Source organism: Daktulosphaira vitifoliae, unplaced genomic scaffold, assembly GCF_025091365.1.
Source record: "Daktulosphaira vitifoliae isolate Bord-2020 unplaced genomic scaffold, ASM2509136v1 Scaffold_5, whole genome shotgun sequence".
NCBI lineage: Eukaryota > Metazoa > Arthropoda > Insecta > Hemiptera > Phylloxeridae > Daktulosphaira > Daktulosphaira vitifoliae.
The window spans coordinates 21740755-21758772 of record NW_026099576.1 but is presented as its reverse complement, the minus strand read 5'-3'; the positions used below and the strand labels follow the sequence as shown (position 1 = coordinate 21758772).

The window sequence follows — 18018 nt, the reverse complement described above, 5'->3', positions numbered from 1 at the left end:
CAATTTCATACTAAATTTAAAAACTATAATTAGTATTTATTCATATATTATATTTTAAAATCAAAGAACTACTAATCAGGATATAATTAAAGAAATAAGAGTTGATGTTGCTTTTGGAATAATCCACCAATTGCCTATTTAAAAAAAAACATTGGTTGGGAATTTTTTCTGCTATTCTCCAAAATTACTCCTTCGTTGACTAGAATGAATCATTAAATAGAAAATTTTATGAGAATTAAAACAATGTTATTTTTAAGATTAATATGCAGTCAGGAAATTTTATAATTACTATTTACAGTATATTTATCAGAAAAACTTATTATTTTTTTGCATTTTTATCGTAATTTTTTATTTTTTTTTTATTTATAAAGTCTACCTGACAACTTGTCATCTTGACTTACAGTTAACACATATAATTTTTTGACATTTGGAAACAATAACTTATTATATACATTAAGAAATGATAATATACACTATTCTAACTATTTACATTTTTTTTTTGAACTAAGAATAAAGGAGAAAAAGTAACAATAATAGTAACAACAATAATAATAAATAATAAGATAGCAACTAAGTTAAAAGGTCGTGTGGACGTCCTCGCTTGAGACGTCTTACAGAAGGTGGAGCAGTTAAATGATAATATTTTGCACTGTCAGCCAAGTGCATTTGGTTGAAAAAATTGGTCGCTAGTATCTTAATATAGTCAGAAATATATGGTAGCTGGAAATCTAGGTGTAGTGCTGCATTTCTAACAAACCATGGGGCGTTTGATATTGTCCTAAGGACTTTTGATTGTAGCACTTGAATTTTATGTATATGGGTCTTAGCACAATTACCCCACATAGGGACTGCATACAGAAGAAGCGGACGTAAAATTTGCTTGTAAAGCATTAGAGAACATCTCCAGCTAAGAGAAGTTTGTCGATTAATCAGAGGATAGAGTATTTTTAGCCTCTGATATCCTTGTTGTAATTTGGATGTGATGTGTGGATTCCATGTTAGTTTCCTGTCCAAAATTACCCCGAGATATTTAATTTTTGGAGACCAAGGAATGATGTTTCCGTTCAGTTTTAAGTTGTCAGGAGTTATAGGTCGACGATTGCTAAAGAGCACTACCGTACTTTTTTGTGGATTTAGTCTTATTTTCCATTTTTCTCCCCATTTTTGTATTTCATCCAGGTGGTCTTGAATATTTTTTATAATTACTTCAGCGTCTGTTGAGCTTGAGTATATTGCACTGTCATCCGCATAAAGGGCTATTTCAGTATAATTCGTTGTAGGGAAGTCTGAAACGTATAAGTTGAACAGTAAAGGGGAAAGTTTTGAACCTTGAGGTACACCTGCAATTATTTTTTTTGTTTGTGATGTAGTCTCATTTATTTGGACTTTGAAACATCGATCGGTGAGATATGATTTAATTAGATTATATAGATCAATTGGGGTATTTAACTTTTTTAATTTATATAACAGTCCATCATGCCATACCCGATCAAAAGCTTGCGCTATATCTAAAAATGCTGCTCCTGTATGTTGTTTTTTTTCAAAACCATCGTTTATGTGTTCAGTTAGACGTAGTAGTTGTTGAGTAGTGGAGTGATTTGATTTAAAACCAAATTGGAATTTCGGAATAGCATTTATTGAATTTAAGTAGTTGGTGAGCCTAGAGTGTATAACTTTTTCAAATATTTTTGAGACAGATGATAGTAAGCTTATAGGTCTATAGTTGTTCGGGTTGGAGTTGTCTTTACCTGGTTTTTTTATTAAGATGATGGTGGCCAATTTCCATTCAGTAGGAAAATACCCAATTTTTATTAGTGAATTGAATAATATGGATAAATATGTAATTGCTTTCCTAGGAATATTTTTAAGAATAGCATTAGTTATTAAATCATGACCCGGTGATTTTCTATTTGGCAATTTTTTAATTATATCTAAGATCTCGTTTGGACGTGAGTACGGTAAGATATTTTGTGGAAAAATATTGGTTTCATATAGTTTTTGTTGGACTAGATTGTCTGTAGAATTTTCTATTGTGCTATTTAACGTGAAAATATTTTCTAAAGTATGAGCAAACAGTTCGCATTTATCGAAGTCGGTGTTTACGTACGCATTACCTGCTTTTAAGGGGGGGATATTATTCGAGTTTGGTTTTATTAGCCTTTTTGTCGCGATCCATAGATTTGAGTCTGCTGGGTGTATTTCTGATAAGTATNGAGAACATCTCCAGCTAAGAGAAGTTTGTCGATTAATCAGAGGATAGAGTATTTTTAGCCTCTGATATCCTTGTTGTAATTTGGATGTGATGTGTGGATTCCATGTTAGTTTCCTGTCCAAAATTACCCCGAGATATTTAATTTTTGGTGACCAAGGAATGATGTTTCCGTTCAGTTTTAAGTTGTCAGGAGTTTTAGGTCGACGATTGCTAAAGAGCACTGCCGTACTTTTTTGTGGATTTAGTCTTATTTTCCATTTTTCTCCCCATTTTTGTACTTCATCCAGGTGGTCTTGAATATTTTTTATAATTATTTCAGCGTCAGTTGAGCTTGAGTATATTGCACTGTCATCCGCATAAAGGGCTATTTCAGTATAATTCGTTGTAGGGAAGTCTGAAACGTATAAGTTGAACAGTAAAGGGGAAAGTTTTGAACCTTGAGGTACACCTGCCATTATTTTTTTTGTTTGTGATGTAGTCTCATTTATTTGGACTTTGAAACATCGAGCGGTGAGATATGATTTAATTAGATTATATAGAGCAATTGGGGTATTTAACTTTTTTAATTTATATAACAGTCCATCATGCCATACCCGATCAAAAGCTTGCGCTATATCTAAAAATGCTGCTCCTGTATGTTGTTTTTTTTCAAAACCATCGTTTATGTGTTCAGTTAGACGTAGTAGTTGTTGAGTAGTGGAGTGATTTGATTTAAAACCAAATTGGAATTTCGGAATAGCATTTATTGAATTTAAGTAGTTGGTGAGCCTAGAGTGTATAACTTTTTCAAATATTTTTGAGACAGATGATAGTAAGCTTATAGGTCTATAGTTGTTCGGGTTGGAGTTGTCTTTACCTGGTTTTTTTATTAAGATGATGGTGGCCAATTTCCATTCAGTAGGAAAATACCCAATTTTTATTAGTGAATTGAATAATATGGATAAATATGTAATTGCTTTTCTAGGAATATTTTTAAGAATAGCATTAGTTATTAAATCACGACCCGGTGATTTTCTATTTGGCAATTTTTTAATTATATCTAAGATCTCGTTTGGACGTGAGTACGGTAAGATATTTTGTGGATAAATATTGGTTTCATATAGTTTTTGTTGGACTAGATTGTCTGTAGAATTTTCTAGTGTGCTATTTAACGTGAAAATATTTTCTAAAGTATGAGCAAATAATTCGCATTTATCGAAGTCGGTGTTTACGTACGCATTACCTGCTTTTAAGGGGGGGATATTATTCGAGTTTGGTTTTATTAGCCTTTTTGTCGCGATCCATAGATTTGAGTCTGCTGGGTGTATTTCTGATAAGTATTTTTGGTAATTATTTATCCTGTGTTCCTCAAGTAGGATTTTGACTTTTTTTGTTAGGTAATTTAAATTTTTNTAAGAACAAAAAAAATTGTTTTAAATTAATACTGATATTGTTTTAAATTAATACTGATTTTGATTATTAATATGTTAAAAATAAGGAAAATGACATATTTAACCTATTTTTTTAATATTTTAAAGTTGATTGTTGTAAATGTTTAAAATGAAAAAAAATAATTTATTGTACCATAACTTTTAGCTCAATTGGCAAGTTTGACATTAACATCATTAAATAGAAAATTTCCTAGTAACTTTTGGTGTTTGAAAAGATTCTGCAATTAAAATATTCAGAACTTTAATGATTTACTTTAACTAAATGNATTGAGAACTTAATTAATTTTAATGATTTACTTTAACTAAATGTACCAATCAAAACAAAGTTGTTAAAAAGATTTACTCAATTGAGTGTATTATAAAATTTGATTATATTTGTAAAAATCAATTGTTAATTCAGGAGAAAAAACAATTATTTTTTTTAGAAATGATTTATATAGCAACATGTTACCAAAAAATTTGTAATATTATAGTCTAGTAGTAGCACACACAAATAGAGTAAAAAAATTATTAAATTACAAAGTAAAATGATTTAATTTTGTAGTTGAAACCTATCATATCAAACTTCATTCGTTAATAAATATTTTGAAAACATTAGAAATTAATGATTTTAATTGCCTTTATGGAGAACATGTAATAACTAACTGTTTAATTGATAAATTAGTATTTTTTTTTCCTTTTTTGAGGGTAATATCTTCAACTAGATACGAATTGTAGTCATTTGACGTATCGTTGAAAAAAGTAGGTCAAGTTAGAGCAGAGAAAATAAATGATAGTCACAAAAAAATATCTTCTCAGCTTTGCATCGAAGCTAAAACTTAATATATAGTAAAATAATTTTAATACGAATAAGAAATTTCTTCTTGGAAGGGGTGAATAAAGTGATGGGATCCTCGATCTTTATTGAAGTTATTGAATCTAAATGAGATAAAAATCAAACGAGTTAAAAATGTATACTAACATAAAAATAATTAAGAAAAAATGCAAAAAATTCATTGTCATACGCGGGTTGGAACCTCGTACCCCAAGTGTGTAAAACTCAAGTTTTACTAACTCGGTAACCGTATGTCGATACTCTACATCGTAAAAATTGGCTATTTAAGCTAATTCAAATTTCAATGTTATTTTTCTCGACTTAAAAGAAGCAAACAAATTTAAATAAGTTTAACTTTCTATGCTATATTAATTTTTTATTTATATAATATTTATGAAAATCTGTACTCCCCTTGTCAGGTATTTTAAAATAAAATAAAATACAAAACCCAGAATTTTAACATAAAAATAGCAAATTTTTTAATACGGTAGTCATTTTTACCGTGAAGACAAATCCAGAGGTCACATTTTTTTTTTTAAATTAAAGTATATTATATAAGCTTTAATTTAAGATATATATAAAAGTGTCAGTATTTCCGGAATACTTTCAAAAATTAAATTGAAAATATCATAGTAACAATACGCATGATTAAAGTTTTGACCCCCCTTGTTAAAGGGGTATGATCCGATTTACAAAAAAAGCGTGCCAGATGAAAGGGATATATAAATATTTATTATAAAAAAATAATAATATTGATCCATACATTTTTCCAAAAGTTATATAAAATATAAATTAAATAATATAACATATAAAATCGAGATTTTTTTCACGGAAATCGTACGTTTTTCTTTAACTTTGATGTCCGTTTTCACCACGAAGACAAGTCCAGAGGTCAAATTTTTTTTTTTCAAATTAAAGTATATTACATAAGCTTTAATTTAAGATATATATAAAAGTGTCAGTATTTCCGGAATACTTTCAAAAATTAAATTGAAAATATCTTAGTAACAATACGCATGTTTAAAGTTTTGACCCCCCTTGTTAAAGGGGTATGATCCAATTTACAAAAAAAGCGTGCCAGATGAAAGGGGTATATAAATATTTATTATAAAAAAATAATAATATTGATCCATACATTTTTCCAAAAGTTATATAAAATATAAATTAAATAATATAAAATATAAAATTGAGAATTTTTTCACGGAAATCGTACGTTTTTCTTTAACTTTGATGTCTGTTTTCACCACGAAGACAAGTCCAGAGGTANCTTTTTAAATACCGAAAAATCCTTAGAAATTATTACTTTGATTTCTACTTAAACGATCTATTAAAATAAAAATATAAAAAAAATATTAAGCTTTTCTGATAAATTAAACCAGTAAGTGGTACGTTGAAAAAAATCAAACTAATGGTATGGTGCGGTCTCCTGGACCTCTTAATTTTTTATGTAATATTTAGACTACATTTTTTTTATTCCATCACATTTTTGGTAGAACAATATCTTAGTAGTATTAAATAAGATATGACAAACTTTTTTTTNTATTGATTTGGTCATTTTTAAAAAAGTTATGGCAATTTTAAGTAAAAAAAATTGAAAAAATATCGAAAATTAGCGATTTTTAAATATGTAATTTTTTGGGGGATTTGATACGATTTGTGATCTTTTGACATATTATTCATTAAAATATCGCATCGAAGCTAAAAATTGGAAAATAAATTTTAGTACTCATATTAAATGTAATGTAACTCGAAAAATANTGACTTTAATTTAAATCATGTAAAGTAACTACTAAATTTTTCAGGAAGTTTTATGATCTGCCATGCAATAATGTACTTGATTTTCGTTATGTCCTGAATAATGATGGGCATTTTTGAATATTTTAAACTATCGAATACTATTCGAATTGTTTTTATACAACCGAATAGTGTGTTTTTAGCATAAACTATCGAATAGTTTTTAAACAAAAGAATAGTTTTTAAAACTATTCGAATAAACTATCGAATAGTTTTTAAAAATATTCAAAATGTTTTGTAAAAAAAATATGTCAAGTTAAATTTTTTAAAAGATTGGTCTTATGTAAAATTATAGTCAGATTTATAGTTTTGCTGTTTTAATAACACTAACGACTAAATAAGATTGTTTAAAACTATTTATCCAGGGTACTACGATTATAAATAGGATACAATTAATAATAAAAAAAAATTAGTGATGGGCATTTTCAAATATTTTAAAAAATATTCGAATGGAGGTACCGAATAGTTTTAAAAACTATTCGAATAGCTATCAAATATTTTTAAAAATATTCGAAAAGAGGTACCGAATAGTTTTTATAAATATTTGAATATATGTGTAACTATCGAATAGTTCGAATAGTGGACAACTATCGAATAGTTCGATATTTCCCATCACTAGTCCTGAAGCATTTTAAAATACATTTTTTACTCCACAACCATTAAAATATCAAACTAGACATAAATTAAAATAGAATAAAAAAAAAAAATTTTATAATTACAATTTTTTTTTAAAAAATAACAGTAGTCAAAACAACACTTTTAAGATTTATAAATTGTCATCAAAATTTAAACAAAACATTTTTTCTTTTTTAAATTATCCCTTTCAACTTTTATAAAAAAAAATATAAATAAAAAATAATGAGTTAACTTATAAAAAAAAAAAGTTAATTTCCAATACAATTTATACATATTTTTCTGCTGCACTGCAGACACATTATTGCATTTCCATAGAGTTTACATTGATACACTGTTTTTCTTTCCTTTATTGGAGGACATATGCGACAAGTTTTTCGTATTTCCAGTTTGTCTTCGTACAATGGTGTATCCTTTAGGTTTTTAGATTTTCGAAGAATTCTTCCAATACTACTCCTTATTTCTCGAGGGATATATGTATTTTCAAATCGTCGCTCCAATTCAGGAGTTACAAGTTTGGTATGGTGCGGTCTACCGGACCGCTTATCACTTTTAAATAGCTTTGACGACCAGAGCAATAGATGTTTACCTCCAAAAACTTGGTTATCATTTTAATACTATCTCCAAAAAAAGGTAAATCTTATATCCGTGAACATAAAATCAATATCCTATCAGCTAAATAAAAATAAAAAATTGCAGCGGTCTATCAGACCGCACCATACCTCTTACGGGTTAAAGTAAAAAATAATTTTACAATTTCCAATTATACATATTAATTATAACATGCCAATTTTTTAATTCTCACAAAATGTTCTATTTAATAATTTAAATTTTAAACTTGCAAGTTGAGTTAAAAGTCATAGTTACAAATTCAACTTTTTTTTTATTGAAACCTTTCAAAAAATCATCTTTAAATGAACAAAAAATTAGTTTAAGAATGATATTTTATACTGATTATTTTTAACATATTAAAATCATTATCTGTAATAATTTAAAAACAATTTTTTTTGTTATTAATTTTTTTTTTCTTATCGTAATAAATCATTTCAAAAGAAATATTAATCACTTCTATGTAATTCTTGGTGTTGAAATAGATGATACAATTGAAATATTTAGAATTATTTTCCTTATAGTTATATCCTATAATTTTTAAATAATTAGTAATAAAATAAATAATTATTGGTGATAGAAAAAATATGATTGCTCATTTGAAATTAGCACAAAAAATTGAAATATAAAAGTATATTTTTGACTCTTATGAAAATTTTTAGCAAAACCATTATTTATTGATAACTGACAAGATATTATTATCTAAAAAGATTTGTGATAAACGCTTTAATTTTTATACACGTATGCCACAAAGTAATAACTTCTTCATAATTTTTTATACATTTTCCAAATAAATTACAATACTAAATTATGTAACATCAATATCATACTAATTTAATTGCTACAATAAATACTTATTCATATATTATACTTCTAAAATAAAAAACTACAAATCAGGAATAATAAAGGAAAATATAATTTCATATTGCTTTTGGTATAATCCACCAATTTCTTAAATTTAAACACTATCTATATATTTACATTGAAGCGTTTCTTATGGCAGTGATTTTAATTTCTGATAGTATATTTTATTGAGAGATTGACAGCAATATTTTTTAAAATATCTTCTAGACTGGTGTATTGACAATATTTTTATATCTACGTAAGAATTTTATCAATGTGGTTTTTTTTTTTATTAACACCACTATTTTTTCTAACAATTTGATATTGAATATGTAAGTATATTTAGAATATGATTTCAAAAGAAATTTTTGTACGAGATTTTTTTATTGTACACTATTTATGGGATAATTGAATTTTATTGAAATTACATAAAAAAAAGTACACGTATATTTTAAAATAAATTATTTTTAACAGTATATATTGGGTCTCATCAAATTAAATAGTATAGTATAGTAAATAATTATAAAAAATTATTTAAAAATATAATACAATAAAGCTCTATATTTTATTTAAACATATTTTTACTGACGTAGAAAAAAGATTTATAATCTTTATACATATTTTTTATTAAATAAGTGATATTAAATAATAAAGAAGACATTTACTTATGTTCATTATAAATCTACCTAACATTTTAATAAGAAATTTTTCATATAAGATTTTATTACAATGAAATTTTTTTCGTTTATTTTAATATTTATTGTCATTTTCCTCTTGCAACAAGACACAGGTGTTCATTGTGAAAATTATCATGATATGTATGAAAATTATATCGAAAGGGTGGTGAGTCATATTTATTTAAAAATTATATCGTATCGAAAACAAGATTCAAATAATACTATGGATATAGACGAAGATGTCCAACCAAATTTTAACATGTTAAATTTAAGACAAAAATATTGTTATACAATAGGTATACTCAATTTCATGTATATTAAAATACTAAAAAAATACCTTGATATAATAAAACTTATACTTAATGTGTGCCTGAAACATCATAAAAAAAATGAATTGAATTATTTCAGTCCCTGTGTAGAAATGCTTGAAAAAGTTCTAAAAAATTCCAAAACTATGATCGCAAATCTACACAATGCTATGAAGTTTTTAATCTACTTAGATATAAGATTATTGTTTACAGAAGGCTTTATACCGCATCCTATAATTGATGTAATTGACTTTATATATCAGTTCATCTTAGAAGAATATTCGGAAACCAGCTCTTTAGATCTCAACAAATCACCTTATGAAATCTCTGAAATGAAACTTGAGAATTTGACAAAATTTCTAATTGATGCATCAAAAAGAATAGGCAATTATGTTGAAAATCATAAATTTATGTTAATTTATGTAATAAATGATATGTCAAAAATTAAAATTGCGGAAATACCTAATGATTTAAATTTTGCAAGAATAGAAATAATTAATCAATTTTTCAACGAAATTGTAAAACTTTGGTACAAAAACTTAGGATTTGAAGAATTTTTCAACCCTAAAACAGCAGAGTAAGAATTCTTACATTTAACATTACTTTTTAAAACATATTATAAGTAATATTTCAAAAAGTTTTTTAATAAATAAATATTTGAAAAATAAAATAATTTTCTTATGAAGAATATACATTAATTGTGATCTGAATATATCACAGTAATAATGTATGAGGATTTTTTATATAGTTGATTTATCGAAAATAAATTTATTTTATTTATTTATTAAATTTTAATCGGTCCTGACCCAAATAGAATCGTTTGTAAAAAATAATAAATTTACAAAAATTAAATAAAAGTAGTATATAATATAATAGTACTTATAGCTACGTGTTACAAAAATTAAAACTACAATACATTATAAATAAGTTAAAGTTTGGTGATATAAACTGATCAATTTTTAATTCATTTATAGTTATAATTTTTCTGTTAAGGTGTTGCTTGCATAATTAGTTACCTAAGTGTTTAAATAAAATTTATTTTTAGATTGGTTATTACGAGTAGGGGTGTGGAAAGAGAAAAAACTTAAAAAAATAGGACAATCAAAACTGCATGCGAATAGCTTATACGCAACGTATACAACTAAACGTAAACGACCTTTTTTAAGAGTTTCGAGGGATAGAAAATTTAAAAGTGGTAGGTAAGAGGAATGAGGTTTTCTGGGTATGGAACATTTAAGTGAGAGGAAAGGAAAAACTTTTGTTGGATTTTCTCAATTTTATATAAGTACACTTTAACTAGACTGTGCAACATCATTTTTTAAATTTGTAATTAATATTAGAGGTATTGTATTTAATGTATTGTTTTTAGTTTCGATGCGACGTTGGGAAGGTATTAATTTTACTATGATGTGTTTTTTTCTTTGTTTTTCTAAGCTTAATTTTTTTGCTTCTTTTAATTTTAGAAAAATAACNATTTTTTTGTTCTTTTAATTTTAAAAAAATATGTGTGAAATTTTAAGTAGTATAAGTTCTCATTTTTATCTAGATAAAATACGCTTTAGGTTTCCGTATTAGTAACATTTATGTCTTTTACATATGAAGTACGAAGTTCAAACCCGCCTGCGACAATGAATTCTTTTGCATTTTTTTCTTAATTCTTTTTAAGTTAGAAACAAATTTTTAATTCATTTGATTTTTATCTCATTTAGATTTAACAACTTCAATGAATATAACGAAAATCATCACTATATTCTCCCATCGTAAAAATATATTTCTTATTTATATTAAAATGATTGTACTTTTTTTGTAGCTATCATTTATTTTCTCAGCTCTCACTTCATGTAGTTTTTTCAAAGATACATTAAATAGTCATAACTAGTGTCTAGTAAAAGATAATATCTTACAAATTTGAAAAATTTCCACTTTATCAATTAAAAAGTTATTTGACCAAGATTTTCCATTTAAACAATTAAATCATTCAATTAATGTTTGTTTATTGTCGAATTAGGTGTGAAATATAATAGATTTCAACTAGAAAATCAAATCAAATTACTTTGTAATTTATTAATTTTTTAACTTTATTCGTGTGTATTACTACCAGTCTATAATATTTCAAAATTTTTGGTTAACTGTAGCTATACAAATCTTTTTTTAAAAAATAATATTTTTAGTTTAACCTGATTTAACAATGGATTTATACAATTATAATAAATTTAATAATGCGCATAATTAAGTAGATTTTTTTAACAAATTTTTGATTGGTTTTTCTGTTAAAGTAAATCATTGAAACTAATTTACTTAGGACTATATCAATGTAATTCTTTTTAAACTCCAAAAGTTAATTAGAAATTATTACAGTGATTTCTATGTAAGTTTATAGAAATTTGTAAGTTTAGTAAATTAAGTGATCTATTACAATAAAACTGCAAAATGAATTTTGAACTTTTCTGATAAATTTATGGTAAATAGTAATTACAAAATTTACTTATTGCATATTCATCTTAAAAATAACATTTTTTTATTTATCATAATAATTTTTATTTAATGATATCATTATTAAACTTGAAATTTCATAAATATCAACTTTGAGGACCAAAAAAATAGGATGGTAAAATGATATTTACAATGATTATTTTTATTATATTAAAAATTAAAATCAGTAACNGATTATTTTTAACATATTAAAAATTAAAATCAGTAACAATAAGAAAATCAATTTTTTTTGTTTTAAACAATTTTTTTATATATAAATGCTAATTTTTAATTAATTAGTAATAATATCAAAAGTTAGAAGTGATAGAAAAGTCTAATTGTTGATTTGGAAAAATGCGTAAAATTGAAATCGAAAATAATATTCTTGCTTCTGATGAAATTACTTTTTACAGCAAAGGGTTCATAAGTTACAAAATTTTTTAAAACATTGCTTCAAACCTTTTGGATTTTTATACATATTGGCCATAGAAATAACGAAATATACTACTTCAAATTTTTAGTTACTTCTCAGTAAAAATTGAAGTATTAAATTATTGAACATAAATTTCATACTATATTTAATTATTATAATTGACATTTATTTAAATACTACATTGCACTTTAACAATATCATAGAACTAACAACTAGGATATACATAAAGAAATAGCAAATTATGTTGCTTTTAGAATAATCTACTAGTTTTTTAAAATTAAACACAATCAAAAAATTTGTATCGAAGTATTTCTTATGATTTTCATTACTATCATATATAATCTGTATTTTTAGCAACTATATCACGTTCATAATTTTCCACGAAACAACTGTGTTACCATTTTTTAAAATTTTGGTTTCATATTTACAAAAACTTTTTTTTTGTAAAACTTTTTTTTATTTTTTTTTGTCAAATGTCAGATGTTAAATTATCTATATTATTTTTCCAAAAGTATAAAAGAGCACATAGAAATTTATGAAAGAAGTACTTATTAATATAGTTTGAATTGATATATTAGTATAATTTAAAAAATCTTTGCTGAATTTTAATTTTTTATTTATTTCTTAATAATTTAACAAATAAATTATAAGTTATAATACAAATTCTGTAATTAATGATATTTGATTTTTTAACTCAAAATAAAGTAATGTTTCATTCATCAATATTTAAATATGTTTATTTTTTATATATTTATTAATAATCAAAATATATTTTTTAAATTAGATTCATACCTCCAATAGACCCAGATACAAATCAAAATGATGGAATTGAAGCTCTTAATATTATTCGTAGAGAATCTGGTTGGAAAGAAATGAACCACATTAGTATAGTTTATTTTGGTAAACAATTCAGTGTAGATCGTATAATAAATGATGAAGTTAGTAACATAAATTTTCAAATAAAAAAAAAACACGTATCACAATTATTAAGATGTAGATTTACAGAAATAATGAAAAACTATCGTTCATTATTTTCTGCAATGTTATATATATGCGATAAAGATGCCCATAACTACTACAATAATTGTGTAATTAAATTATTTGGCTCATTAGTTAAATCAAAAACAATGCTTGAAGATTTATATGAAGCTTTAGTTACTTTAAAGAAATCATCAATATGGAGTGTTAATTATACCTCTGAATCAAATTTACAGATTGTTTTTGAATGGGTTGCAGGATTTCTCAGTTTGTTGGAGAATAATGATTTTTCTTTAAAAAATATTAATGATAATAAAATGATTAAACAACTTCTCATCATTTTTAAAAAAAAATTTAATGTTTTTAGTACTCTTTTATTGAATGAAATTAAGATATTTGATACCCTGTGCCATAAAGATGACAAATTTAAAAATGTTCAGTATTATGTAAACTATTTTAGGAATCCAGAAAATGAATCAATTAATTTAAATCCTGAGAATTCAATGCAAATTATGCTTAACGCATGTAATTTTTTTGACAATTTTTGTGAAAATGTTAGCAAATCTTGTTATAAAGATCTGGGCTTTGAAAAACTTCCACACTGTAAAATAAAGAATTAGACTTCAAACTTTTTTAACTTATATTTAATTCACTATAATCACAACTTGCACAATGATTTTTGACTTAGCGATTGTTTTACTTCCGTACATAAATAATATTTATTGTTTCCGGAATATTTTATTAATATACAATTAACACTGTATAATTTTATTGAGCAATATAGTCTTCAGTAATTCTATTAATGTACTATAATTATTTACTTAATTAACAAACATTCTAATACTACATCATATAATATAAGTGTTTGGTTTTTTATATCCATTATCATTTTTCCGTTTACTTCTCTAATGGATCATACTTTTTATTGATTTTACTATGCTTAGTATGATCAGCAATGTTATAAATCATGATAATATTTTATTCAGTCTTAATATAACTAAATTATGTTATTTTGTTATTATGTATTTCCGAAACAATTTGAAAAGTTAAGTTTAAAATCAAAATAACTATAAATTTATAATTAATGTGAGTTAGATTCATGTAAATTTTATATTTATTAGTGAACTCATTACTATGGCAGCCCTTATAAAGTATTTAAAAATAAACAAGATAAAAAACCCCAGCACAGTGAGGTCGCAGCACATTGGGGACATGGCTTAGTTGGGTCAAGTATAATGATATCTGACAGTGATTAAAATCACTATCATTAAAAACGTTTTTATTTCGTTAAATATTTTATATTTAACGCTCCTATTTCCTTATTTATATCTTCATTACAAGTTTTATGAATGTTAAGTGTAATACTTGAATAAATATATAAAGGGAAATGGTTTTATTTAAAAAATATATGCCGAATGAAAGAAGTATATAATAGTATTTATCATAAAAAAATTGTATGGATATATATATTTTTCAAAAAGTTATAGCATTATAAAATTAAAAATAAATTTTATATTTTACCTTCGACGGAAAGCTGAGAAGGTATGACGTAATATGCCTAATGCTTTGTATTGCGCATCTTACATTTATCAATGAAAAATGTATAATCTGTATTTTATATTACTAGTATACAAACGAATAATTAATTTATCTTTTATGTTAAATTGATTATAGTATACTATACATCTTATCTTAAAGTAACTATCATGTTATGTTCAATTTAATACAATAAATTGAGAATCTCTAAAAGCGCTGACAACAACAACCCATGATGGGAGTAATTAAAAATAATAAAAAAAAGCTTAGTTCTGCTTGCATATCAGTGAGCGCGCGTGCCAGCGAGTGGCTCACTCTATTTTTTTCGTCTTTTTGAAGATCTGAATTCAATAAAGAATTCAGAATTCTTCTATCTGATTTATTTTGATCAAACTAGCCGTGACTCCGTGTTGTCGTCGGTTTATTTTAAAACAATATTGAATGCAATTATATTGCGTCAATACTTTATTTATTTAAAAGGTACAGTATAAATCTGAACGTAAGATATCTAAAAAGGTAACTAAATTCATATAAACCCAATTATTTAGAATTAATAATCTGAGTAAAAGAATGGTAAAGCAGTAGATTCTTTTAAACATCATTTAATTTAATAATTAATAACTAGTTAGTGCTTGGTCATATACTTCGACTGGGTGTCTGAGAGGAGGTCTTCGCCACTCCATGAACGCCTCAGTATTCCCACTAAAGAACATACCAGTTAACATCACGATTCGACTGTGTGTCAGATAGGAGGCCAAGACCCCGGCCACTACAAGTATTCCTCAGCGTTTAATACCTCTATGAGTGGAACTTATTATATATTATTATATTATTAGATATTATATCATAAATTTTTATATCTACTTGTCTTTACTGTTCTAAACCCTCGGACTCTACAACCCCGATAGAAACTCGTTGCACCTGAATTGACCAAATTCCCAAATATCCAACTTTGGTCAAAAAAACTAGAACACCTTTGTTATTTTTGTATTACTACAATAAGAACAGCGCGGAATAAGGGGTTGCTCAGCCTTTTTATAATACTTTTTAACCCCGAAAATCATCATTGTCTAATTCTTACAGTATAGTTGTTTGTTTGATAAATAAGCATAAAATACAGAGATTTTTACAGATGAATAGAATATAAATAATTTTGACATTGATACATAACATTAACATAGTTTTTTCCAATAAGATCAGGTTTTATACAATGCATTTAATTATTAAAACTAAAAAAACAAAGGTGACAAAAATAATTTATAGATTTTCTCTCGGAAGGAAATATTTCTAAAAGTGACTACTAATCAATTTATGATAGAATCGAGTCTATTATAATATAACTAAGCAGTGTGTGTTTGTTAAATGTTTATATGAATTACTTGTTAGAAAAAGATCATGTCCTTCTAATAATATAATGTATAAATATCTCTTGTTATGGTAGTAATGAGTATATTATGACAATTGTCAGTTAGTGTATTTATAAACTCACAACTATGTGCCTTACTACCTTTGATAATAACAATGTTGTGTACCTTTTAATATCGATGTCATAAAAAACCAATTAACTACCTGTATTTGTAATTCCTTGTGTATTATACATGTATATTAACTCAAAAGATAGTTGACATTCTTATCAGACATGAGGGATGAACTTTAAAAGTATTACATAGTTAATAATTCAAGAATAATATGAAACTAAAGATAATCAAAAAAAAAAAAAAATGTTTAAATTATTATTATTCTGTAAGTAATTGCGTGGGTTATGATAAAAAAATCACCTTGTATATATATTTTTTAAATGTTTAAAAAGATATCAATGTAATTTTGAATAAAAAATATATAAAAGAAACAAGAAATAACAAACAATATATAATAGTAATGTGCTAAAAATAAGGTAATAATTAACGTGTAAGATATTATAAAGCAAACGGTAGAACAATATAAAATGTAGATTATTATTGACAAAAATGTAATAAATAACATGTAATAAATTATAAAATTATAAAGAAATAAAGGTAGCATCGGTGATCACTTCTTGCCTTTGAAAATACCATCAAACTTAATATAAAAAGCCCAAAATTATGAGCATTCTGGCTCAGATGTCACTCTGATGGTGGTCATAATGCTCTCACTCGATTAGTGGCGCTCAGACGCGGTTAGTTATTCTCAGAGTTTATCAGCACGTTTAATTACGATTAGCCCATTTTACACTTTGTTTCCTATAGAAGTATATGCAAGAAGTGATTTACCGTGTCTAAGTTATAACTGCATAAGAATACATTTATTTATTTCAGATTATTATTGGATATAACAAGGTGGGGGGAGACTAATAATTTCACGAAAAATATATAAGGTTAAGAATTAAATTTTATGAGTACATAGATTAAGTAGGCACAAAGAAAAATCAAGTGATTAACAATAACACAAAATATACCAAGCAAATTTAATAAATCGATAAAATTTGTACAGAGTTATATCTTTGATACGTGTCTATTTCAGTAGTAGGAGGTTCATATATAGCCACCAAACTAGAGATGGGAATTATGGTTCACCTAAGTGATCCGATTCGTTCGAATCAGGTCAACTAGAAGATCCGGTTCAAAGACCCGTTCGCGATCTAAAAGATATTTTGAGTCAATTGAATGGAACATTCAGTATAGTTTTAATTCTTTTGCGGTTCTCGATTTGCGAATCGCATGTATGTTTCGCGTTTCGAATTAGGGATGTGTCGTATAAACAAATGACATATGAATATGTTATCATGTTATCATGTTATCATTGATATTTGGTAAGCGATAAAATCGGTTCAGTGTGATTTATACGGGAAAAAATTAGTTTTTGGGGGATCCGGATCACTACGGTTCGGCGATCTGAATCATTTCGTTCACTATTTTGACCCGTTCAATGCGATCCGTTCGTTCGCGAACGACACATCTCTACACCAAACTACTCTGGAATAGACACACGAGATGACTCAATTCCACCAATCATTGATAACCGTCAAAACTCATGGCATTATTGATATTAAACTCAGTGTGACAAACTATGCCATATCCACACTGTGATACCGTGTTGTTTATAATATTTTTATTAGAAAAATTAGTTGTTATATTATTAAGTAATTCTTTTGTAATGGTTATAAATTCGGTTTTAATAGCATAATTTATGTGTGATACAATAAATATATTAATATTTAACGTGTGTGTGTGTGAAATTCTGTTTTGTGTAAGATGTGTCAAACTTATTGACGACGGACAAGTATAGTATATATATATATAT

General features: G+C 25.6%; 1 protein-coding gene across 6 annotated transcripts in view; it reads left to right on the top strand.

Annotated features, from left to right (window-relative positions):
* The window catches only part of LOC126907944 (uncharacterized), a 67677-nt gene extending 53662 nt beyond the window's left edge, over positions 1-14015 (top strand). The window contains exons 1-2 of one of the 6 annotated variants that reach the window (XM_050689676.1): positions 8984-9897; positions 13010-14012. In XM_050689676.1, the coding sequence (XP_050545633.1) occupies positions 9065-9897; positions 13010-13823 (1647 nt within the window). In that variant the 5' untranslated portion in view covers positions 8984-9064 and the 3' untranslated portion in view covers positions 13824-14012. Of the gene's footprint in view, positions 1-8983; positions 9898-13009 lie in introns of those variants that run through there. The other 5 variants (XM_050689678.1, XM_050689677.1, XM_050689680.1 and 2 more) reach the window with 5 other exon arrangements.
* Positions 14016-18018: the final 4003 nt, after the last annotated feature.